The sequence below is a fragment of the Pseudorasbora parva genome, chromosome 22 (genome assembly GCF_024679245.1).
Source record: "Pseudorasbora parva isolate DD20220531a chromosome 22, ASM2467924v1, whole genome shotgun sequence".
NCBI classification, from domain to species: Eukaryota; Metazoa; Chordata; class Actinopteri; order Cypriniformes; family Gobionidae; genus Pseudorasbora; species Pseudorasbora parva.
The window spans coordinates 41,324,085-41,333,441 of record NC_090193.1 but is presented as its reverse complement, the minus strand read 5'-3'; the positions used below and the strand labels follow the sequence as shown (position 1 = coordinate 41,333,441).

Genomic DNA, 9,357 nt, shown 5'->3' with positions numbered 1-9,357 from the left:
ACATAAACTGGACTGAAGTGAACATTAATCTAAACTGTTTATCTTTTCCTAACAGTGATATTTCCAGACATTTGGAAGACAAAAAGGAGAGTCATGGACGGGGGGAGTCATATAAAAAGAGACGCATTGAAAGTAGGAAAATATTTCTCATTAACTTCATTAGACAGTATGTTTCCTAATCTTCAATAAACTTTACTGTAATATTTACAGTTATATATGTATTTAATTATTTATTTTTAAAACAGATGGTGACAGCATTCAAACACATTCTGGAAACATGACATTTCAACCGCAGAACAACCTTCCACAACATAATATTAATAATGATTCTACATCACTGGGACAGCCATCGATTCAGAAATTAAATCAGCATATTGACCAGAAGAATGGCGTATCAATAATGTCTCCCACCTTTGCAAGCGCTAAAATAGGTGGTGATGTTAACATAAACCTAAACGTGAGTGTCTGATCATTAACACATTGTATTATTGTACATTTTGCTGAGTTGATCACTTAAAGGGATAGTTCAACTAAACATTTAAATTATCCCATAATTTACTCTCCCTCTAGTCATCCTAGGTGTATACGACTTTCTTTTTTCAGCCGAACGCAATTTTTATAATAAAAAAATGTCCTGGCTAATCCAAGCTTTATAATGGCAGTGAATGGTAAATGAGATTTTGAAGCCCGAACAAGTGCATCCATCCGGGATAAAAGTACTCCACGCAGCTCTAGGGGGTTAATAAAGGCCTTCTGAAGCAAAGCCAAGCGCTTATGTTGGAAAAATATCCATATTTAAAACTTTATCAACTAAAATAACTAGCTTCCATCAAACCGCCTTATGCATTGATTTACGGTGAAAGAGTAACCCCTGACCTTACGCACAACACACATGGAAGTGCAGAGGATAGAGCAAAACAAATCAGTCTTGAATTAATGTGGTTAGCATGGTTTTTCCTCCGGGTGCTCCAGTCAATCTAAAAACATGCAGCATGGATGAATTGGAGACACTACATTGACCTTAGGTTTGTGTGTGTTCATTCTGTGATATTCTGGCTATTTTTAATCTATCCAGAGTGTTTTCCCAAACTTTGCCACAAGACACTGGGATGAACTCCAGCATCCCTAGCCGTGTTTCCACTGAGGAGCCAAAAGCGAGCGCGCTAGTGCAGGCCAGTTAGTTTCCACTGTCATATCCAGGGCCTTGTCTATATTGCCAAAAGTTTTGGGATGCCTGCCTTTACATTCACATGAACTTTAATGACATCCCATTCTTAATACATAGAACTATCAAAATCTGTAATCTGACTCTGTGTAGGCTAGTGAAGTTCCTCCACACCAAACTCCTGATCCATGTCTTTATGGACCGACGCTTTGTGCACTGGAGCGCAGTCATGCTGGGACAGGAAGGGGCCGTCCACAAACTGATCCAACTGAAATTGTCCAAAATGTCTTAGTGAAGCATTAAGAGTTCCTTTGATTGGAACTAAGGGGCCAGCCCCTGAAAAACTAGAGCTTGATTTATTCACCTGTGGTGGGGTTTGTGTGATGTCATTCGATGGTGTCATGTTAAGGTGCGGGTTTTCAGCGCTGGGGTTCTCCTGAAGCAGCAGTGGAGACGCCACTTAATTTTGGCCTCGGTGCTTGAGGTCCAAGGCTATTGGCCCTGCCCAGCATGCTGTTTGTGCATTGTGCACACAGGTGTGGCATATCAAGATTCTGATTAAACAGCATGATTATTGCACAGGAGTGCCTTAGGTTGGCCACAATAAATGTGCAGTTTTAAGACAGCACAATGCAAGTTTTTGTTGGGTGCGTGTAATTGGCATGCTGACAGCAGGAATGTCCACCAGAGCTGTTGCCCTGAGAATTGAATGTGAATTTATCTACCATAAACCATCTCCAAAGTTGTTTCAGAGAATTTGGCAGTACATCCAAACGGCCTCACAACCGCAGACCATGTGTAACCACACCAGCCCACATCCAGCATCTCTATCTCCAAGACTGTCTGAGACCAGCCACCCGGACAGCTGCTGCAACAATCGGTTTGCATAACCAAAGAATGTCTCGCCAAACTGTCAGAAACCATTTCAGGGAAGCTCATCTGCTGCTTGTCATCCTCATTGGGGTCTCGACTGGACTGCAGTTTGTTGTCGTTATGTACCTGAGTGGGCATATGCTAACGTTTTGATGTTATGGACAACGAACACAGGTGCATTTTATTAATAGATACATCACAAGATACTGAGGTCCATTGTTGTGCCATTCATCCACGACCATCACCTCATGTTCCAGCATGATTATGCATGGCCCCATGGGATCTGTACTCAATCCGTGGAAGCTGAAAACATCCAAATTCTTGCATGGCCAGCCTACTCACTGGACATGTCACCCATTGAGCATGTTTGGGATGCTCTCGATCGATGTATATGACAGCATGTTCCATTTTCTGCCAATATCAACTTCACACAGCCATTGAAGAGGAGTGGACGAATATTCCACAGGCCACAATCAACAACCTGATCAACTCTGTGCAAAGGAGATGTGTTGCCCTGTGTGAGGCAAATGGTAGTCACACCAGATACTGAATGGCTTTCGGACCCTCAGACAGGAAGATTTGTTAACAATATTTGAGAGAAATGGGTATTTTGTGTACACAGAAAAAGTCTTAGATCGTTGAGTTCAGCTCATGAAAAATAGGGGCAAAAACAAAAGTGTTGCGTTTATAATTTTGTCCAGTATATTTATGTGTATATTTGTTGTTGTTTTTTCCACCACAGGTGTCTAACTCGACCTCCAAAGACAAAGATGGTAAGAAAGAGAACAGACATGTCACATCTCTTGCTGTAGCAAATTTCAGTGTGATGCTCCTGTTAATAATGACATTCTAAATTTGTCCGGATTTTTAGAAATTCTTCAGAATGTGAAGAAGAAGATAAAAGCAAGAATGCAACGTGACGCTGAGAGGATTTTGGAGGGAAGTGCACCACGGTCGGTCTCTCTAAACAAGATCTACACTGAACTGTTTATCATCAATGACGACTCTGACCCCATCAATAGAGAACATGAATTCTGGCAGAACAAGCCATCGCATGATTTAAACACATCAGCGCAGGGAGTCATAAACTACAATGAAATCCTTCATCCGCCCACAGATGAAAATAGAAACATGAAGAACATTTTAACCAAAGGAATTGCTGGAATTGGGAAAACGATCACTGTGCAGAAGTTTATCCTTGACTGGGCGAGCGGAGAAGCCAATCAAGATCTAGAGCTTGTGTTTCTGCTTCCGTTCCGAGAGCTGAACTTACTCAAAGGAGAGAAGAGTCTTTTTGACTTGCTTTGTGTCTTTTACCCTGAGTTTAACGAGGCGAAACAGATCTCTGAATGGATCTGTGATAGGAAAGTTCTGTTCATCTTAGATGGTCTGGATGAATATAAAAAGCCATTGGACTTTCAAAGATGCCTTTTGTCAGATGTAACTGAAGAAGCCACAGAGGATGTCCTTCTAGTAAACCTTCTACGAGGAAAACTGCTTCCATCCGCTCACCTGTGGATCACCAGCCGGCCCATCGCTGCAGGACAGCTTCCGAATGAGATTTTCTCAAATGGATACACCACACAGATCAGAGGATTCAGAGACGAGCAAAAGGAGGAGTACTTTAAGAGGCAACTTGAGGATCCAGAGATGACCAAAGACATCATCTGTCACCTAAAGTCTCAAAAGAGCCTGTGGATATTGTGCCACATACCTCTGTTTTGTTGGATTTCAGTGGTTGTTCTTAAATATATAATTGCAGGACATAATAAAGACAGGAACATGCCCTCAAATCTGACGGAAATGTACATCCACTATTTGCTCATTCAGACCGGGTTGAGTCACAAGAAATATCAAGGGAAAGAACTGTCACAACGAGACGTTCTCAAGAAGTACAATGACCTGATTCTGAAACTGGCAGCGCTGGCATACTGGCAGCTGAAGGAACAGAATGTCATCTTCAGTGAAGAAGACTTGATGAAGTGTAATATCACTGTTGATGAAGCACATCAATATCCTGGTGTCATTACCTGTGTCACAGAGAACAAATTTGGAATTTACAGGACAAAACTTTTCACATTCGTCCATCTCAGTGTCCAGGAATTCTTTGCAGCCTTGTTTGCATTTCACACATTTCTATCAGGAGATCAAGAGTCCCTGAATTTAATGACAGCTAAAAAGAGGGAGAAGTCTAACTTGTGTGATATTCTCCAAGATGAGGTTGATGTGGCCCTGACAAGTGAAATTGGACACTTGGATCTTTTCATCTGTTTTCTCTTTGGGGTTTCTTGCGATTCCAGCAGATGTTTACTTGAGGGACTCCTGCCTCCATTTTGTGCCAGTAGTTCAGACTGTCACAAAAAGGTGACAACATACATTAAGTCTTTGAAGAGTAACGATGTGTCCCCTGAGAGATGCATTAGTCTTGTCCGTTGCCTCATTGAACTCAAGGACACTTCAATTTTGCAGGAGATGCGAGATCTCGAACGCTCACGGTCCAAAGAACCTCTCACACTGTTCCAGTGCACACTTCTGGCTTTCCAGTTTAGGATGTCAGATATGAAGCACGATGAGTTTGACCTCAGGAAATACAACATCACTTTTGAAGGGTTTCAGAGATTCTCCCCAGCCATCATGTGCTTCAAACGGGTTCTGTAAGTATTAAGATGCTGTAAATGTCTGTATAATGTATTGTATAATGTTCTTGGTCAAAGCTGAATGTAAGTTTGAATGCTGACAGGCTCAAAGGAAGCGGGTTTACAGAGCAGCACTGTGAGAACCTGACGGGTTACCTGAAGTCACCAAACTCTGTCCTAACTCATCTTGATCTGAGCCACAATGCTCTGGGACGCTCCGCGCTGGTCCAGATTTCCACTGCGCTCTGTGATCCCAATTGCCAGATTCAGATCCTAAACCTCAGCCACAATGACCTCCAGAGTCAGGACATGGAGCTGATCAGGGATGTGCTTTTAGGAGAAAACACGAATCTAAGAGAGCTGGACCTCAGCGACAATCCTCTGGGAGATTCAGGAGTGAAGCTTCTCTCATCTGGACTGCAGAGCGCAGAATGTCATCTTGAAGTTCTGAAGTAAGTCAAACTAACCAGGGATTTGTTTAGTGGTTCACATTATAATTGGCCCCACCATATAAATAAAATTAGTTATTGTTTTCAATATTTTTAACCTATGTAAACTTTGTAAATAAGGTTATGTCATCATAATTTTGGATACCAATGGAATTTCACCATTCTTAAAATTAATACCAAAGCATAATCTACTACATGAACCACATAAACTACATAAACAGTCAGAAATAATATAACAAAAAATTAATAATGAGCAGATCAACTGAACATATTGCAGGTTTGCGGTCACTTTAAAACCTCGTGCATGGATCTAATATATTGACACAAGAATTTTCTTTCTTTCTCGACTGTTAGCTTTCCCTTAAAGCTGGACGAATAATCAAAACTAAAATTCAGAACCTATAACAATATAAGTTTACCATGTCGGTTATTCTGGTTTTTACTTTCCCCATAAAAATGTGTAGCCACATGTCCAGTCAGCGGGATGAAAGCAACACAGAGGTGAACTTAAACACAGTCAACAAACACGGTATGCAAGACCCAAAGCAAGATCACTTTCACTTGCATCCGATTAATTAATTCAAATAAATGTACTTGTACTTTGCTAATTTATCTGTATCTGATTTAGAACGAGTAGTAATCTGTAAGAAATGTTACAACCCATAGACACAAATCATCCTCAATAAATTTGTCCCTTGCGTGATACCCAGAAATGTTTAATATTCTGATCCAATATGATTTCTGACATGTAAGGTTGGCAAAATAATAATCTTCCACTGTGTGTTAATAGGCCAGAGGAGAACTGAGTCTGGTTTATTTTTCTCCATCATGACCTGATGGAGTTTTGGTTCCTTTGGTCGTTGGTCCCTTGCATAGTTGGGGACACTAACATTTTGATGTAAGTTTTTCCATCTAAATATCCAAATAAAATTTATTTATTAGGTCATAATTAATTGTATAAACTATAATACTGATCTGCCAACACTTTCGCTTTATGATAAATTAAAATAAGCTGATAACTTCTCCAGAACAACTCTACAGCCGAATTTTGTTGGAATATTTTCCTGTTTAACACTGTGAAGCTGCTTTGAAACAATCGGCATTGTAAAAGCGCAATATAAATAAAGTTGATATGACACAATTACTGCTGAAAGTGAGCTGTTAACACTAGCACTGTGGCCAGTGCCATGACATCTGCCGTAGCTCTGCAAAAGGGTTCATGTCCTGGTTTAAGGTTCAGGGTCCTGGTTCAAGGTTTGATTTAACTCACATTGTCCAGCCCTAACATAACCAACAGTGTTTACGAGGATATTCGCTAAGATAGGTAGGCTATTTGTTTGCTCAAACCTCCATTAGGATAAGCATGTTCTCTTTTGCATCATCTTTCACTTGAATGGTTTAAAATGGAAAAGACTTGAATGAAAAAATTATCTCAATGAAAAATTTTGCTTTATAGACTTTTAGGCTGTCAAATTGAAGGAGTTCATGATTTGGTGTCGTCTTTGAAAGCCAATCCTTCATGTCTGAGAGAGCTGGATCTGCGGTATAATCATCTTGGAAACATCGGACAGGAAGTTCTAAAGGATGAGATGCCATCACTGAGGTACTGTAGCATGACCCCAAATTACAAGCTTTTATAGAGAACTGTCATTCAGTATCAGAGTACAATATTCATGCTTAAAATGTGCTTAAATAATGGTGTGATTATACTTTTAACACTCCCTGACTAGAATATCCACTGGGGGAGTCTGCGGTCAGCAACCAGGACTCTACAAATGTGAGTTTAAACATGCTCATGGATGTTCTCAAATCACAGACAAGATTGTAGGCTAATAGTGTATGCGTATTTGTAGATGCTTTAACTGCTTTTGCCATTTTTAACACATTTTCTATTTCATTTTTAAAATATTTATAGACATGCAGACATTTAATTGAATATGTGTTTCTCTAAATTGTCATGAACTCATAAAGACCTACCAGTATAATTATAAAAGAATGATCAAAATGCTGTTTTCCATCTAAAAATGATTTTGACTCTTTTCCTGCCAGCGTTTTTGAAAAAAGTTATCAGCCATTGCTAGCATTTTGGATCATTTTCACAAAACTTTTGTGGCTCACATATTTTGTTGTATGAATATCTGAAAATGCAGTATATCAAAAGAAAAAAACAATCATTTGCCTTTAAATAAAGTATTTTATTCTAGTGTCATGCATTCCTTTATTTATCAACACTTGAATGTGGGTTCTAGCAACATTTTCAGCACAAAAAAAAAAATTCACGCCCCCTGCTGTGAAAATGAGGAAAGCCAAAAATTTCCGTCAGTTGCAGGAAAGTCTCATAAATGATGGAAGATTATGTCAATGCCGGGTTAAAAAGTGACTTCTCAAAGTATATTATATCCCACATGCGTAAGCTGACCAAAAGTGCTTCATAAGTGTTGATGCTAATCTGGTGAATCTTTTTTTAGATGCAGTCACGCTCACCTTTGACCCTCAGACAGCTAACGAACACCTCCATCTGAGCGAGAACAACACTGTGGCCACTCATCAGAGGGAAAAACAACAGCTTCCTGATAATGATGGGAGATTTAACATGTGCAACCAGGTCCTGTGCCGCCCTCCGCTGTCAGAACGCTGCTTCTTTGCGGTGGATGTGATTGGGCCAGAAATGCAGGTGGGCGTGACCTGTGGGAACATGCAGAGGAAGGGAGGGGGTGATCGAATCTGTCTGGGACACAATGAGATGTCGTGGAGTTTACGTTGCTCAGATAATGAATGTGTGGCTTATCACAACAAGAAAACTGTATCAGTTCAAACCGAGTCCTTTAGGAAACTCGGCGTATTCCTGGACCGGGAGGCTGGTTCTCTTTGCTTCTATAGTTTGAGCCCACAGGTTAAACTCTTGTACATTTTTGATGCAGTTTTTCCTCAGGACCAGGAGCTTTTCGCTGCGTTCAGGATTCAGGAGCCAGACTGCTCAGCCGTCCTATTAGACGAGAATCACTAGCTGCGTTTCCATTACAGATTTGTGAAAAACTTTTGCGATATTTCTTAAATGTCGATAAAAAACTGTTGCGAAATGACAGCGTTTCCATAGCTGCAGTTATGCGACTAAAACATATTACTTTCCTCTCGCGATAGGTCATTCCAAAACGATGGCACTTGGTAGGTTTGTATATCCCATCCACCACACTAGCCATTATTTTTATTGGAAGGAGACGTGTGTTATCCCAGTATTAAGGGCAAGGAAAGCCCCTTAGGTTACTTAAGCGGCACGGATATGAGGTGTGTGTGTGTGTGTGTGTGTGTGTGTGTGTGTGTGTGTGTGTGTGTGTGTGTGTGTGTGTGTGTGTGTGTGTGTGTGTATTAGTATCTTATTTTGTCTTTTATGAGTTTAATAAAGAACTCCGTCTCGTCTTCTCTCCAAACCGAACCTTCATCTGTAAAGAATGATCGACTCGCACCAGGTTGACGCATATAGAGTAGAGCGAAATGTTAGAATTTGCATGTTAACTCAAATGTTTTTGTTGTTTTTTACCACTTTCGTTATTTTGGCTAGACATTTCGTTTGTTGGGCATTTGAACTGAATTTAGAAATGCTTTGTAAAAGAAAATATTGGCATTTAATAAACAAAATAATTTTTTTGAAATGGAGACCGCGTTTGGAGTGAGTGCATGCAAAATAATTAGTTCCCTGAGTGCACAAATAAAAATAGACAGTTTATAGTTTATAATTATGTCTTGAACTTCTGTAGAGCTAAAAATGACAAGAGTATTGTAAAATGTTTCATCTCTCTTAAAGGAAGAAGGAAAAAATGAGAAAGTCAGCGCTTTTATCGGCCGTGGGTTAAAGAAAACAGCCGAACTACGAAACTAAATAGGCTGCGTTTAGGACTAAACATTAGCCTGTAATATTATTATTTTAATTTATATGTTGATTATGAAAAGTGAGCAGCACGAGTAAGAATCGCAATATGTTTGAGACCTGGGGAGTCACGTGATTTTGATCACTTTGAGTATTATTTTCTAGAAAGTCTTTCTTAAAAATGTTTTTTAGTTTTGTATAAATTGTATTTTTATTTTGATCGATGTTTCATCAATTAATTGCCTGTTTATTAAATAAGAAGCAGACTAAGATCGTCTGGAATGGATTGGCGTGCGTACCTGGCCTGTTTCCTCGGCCTTTGAGTAAGGCTGAAACTATAGGCTGGCTCTTTCTGCTTTAATACATTTC

The 9,357-nt window shown here is 39.9% G+C and overlaps 1 protein-coding gene across 1 annotated transcript; it reads left to right on the top strand.

Moving 5' to 3' along the window:
• Positions 1–251: 251 nt before the first annotated feature.
• Positions 252–8,324, top strand: LOC137057904 (NACHT, LRR and PYD domains-containing protein 3-like). Its single transcript, XM_067431008.1, has 7 exons — positions 252–457; positions 2,781–2,811; positions 2,910–4,692; positions 4,779–5,126; positions 6,580–6,726; positions 6,854–6,900; positions 7,592–8,324. The coding sequence occupies exons 1-7, from the start codon at positions 278–280 to the stop codon at positions 8,128–8,130; spliced, it is 3,075 nt and encodes a 1,024-aa protein (XP_067287109.1). The 5' UTR covers positions 252–277; the 3' UTR covers positions 8,131–8,324.
• The last annotated feature ends 1,033 nt before the right edge of the window (positions 8,325–9,357 follow it).

Bases quoted from the DNA above. Each gene is read 5' to 3' on its own strand.
- LOC137057904 (XM_067431008.1), top strand. From the start codon at position 278: ATGACATTTCAACCGCAGAACAACCTTCCACAACATAATATTAATAAT. The intron at 458-2,780 runs GTGAGTGTCTGA...TTTCCACCACAG, and splicing joins ATGTTAACATAAACCTAAAC to GTGTCTAACTCGACCTCCAA. The intron at 2,812-2,909 runs GTAAGAAAGAGA...CCGGATTTTTAG, and splicing joins GACCTCCAAAGACAAAGATG to AAATTCTTCAGAATGTGAAG.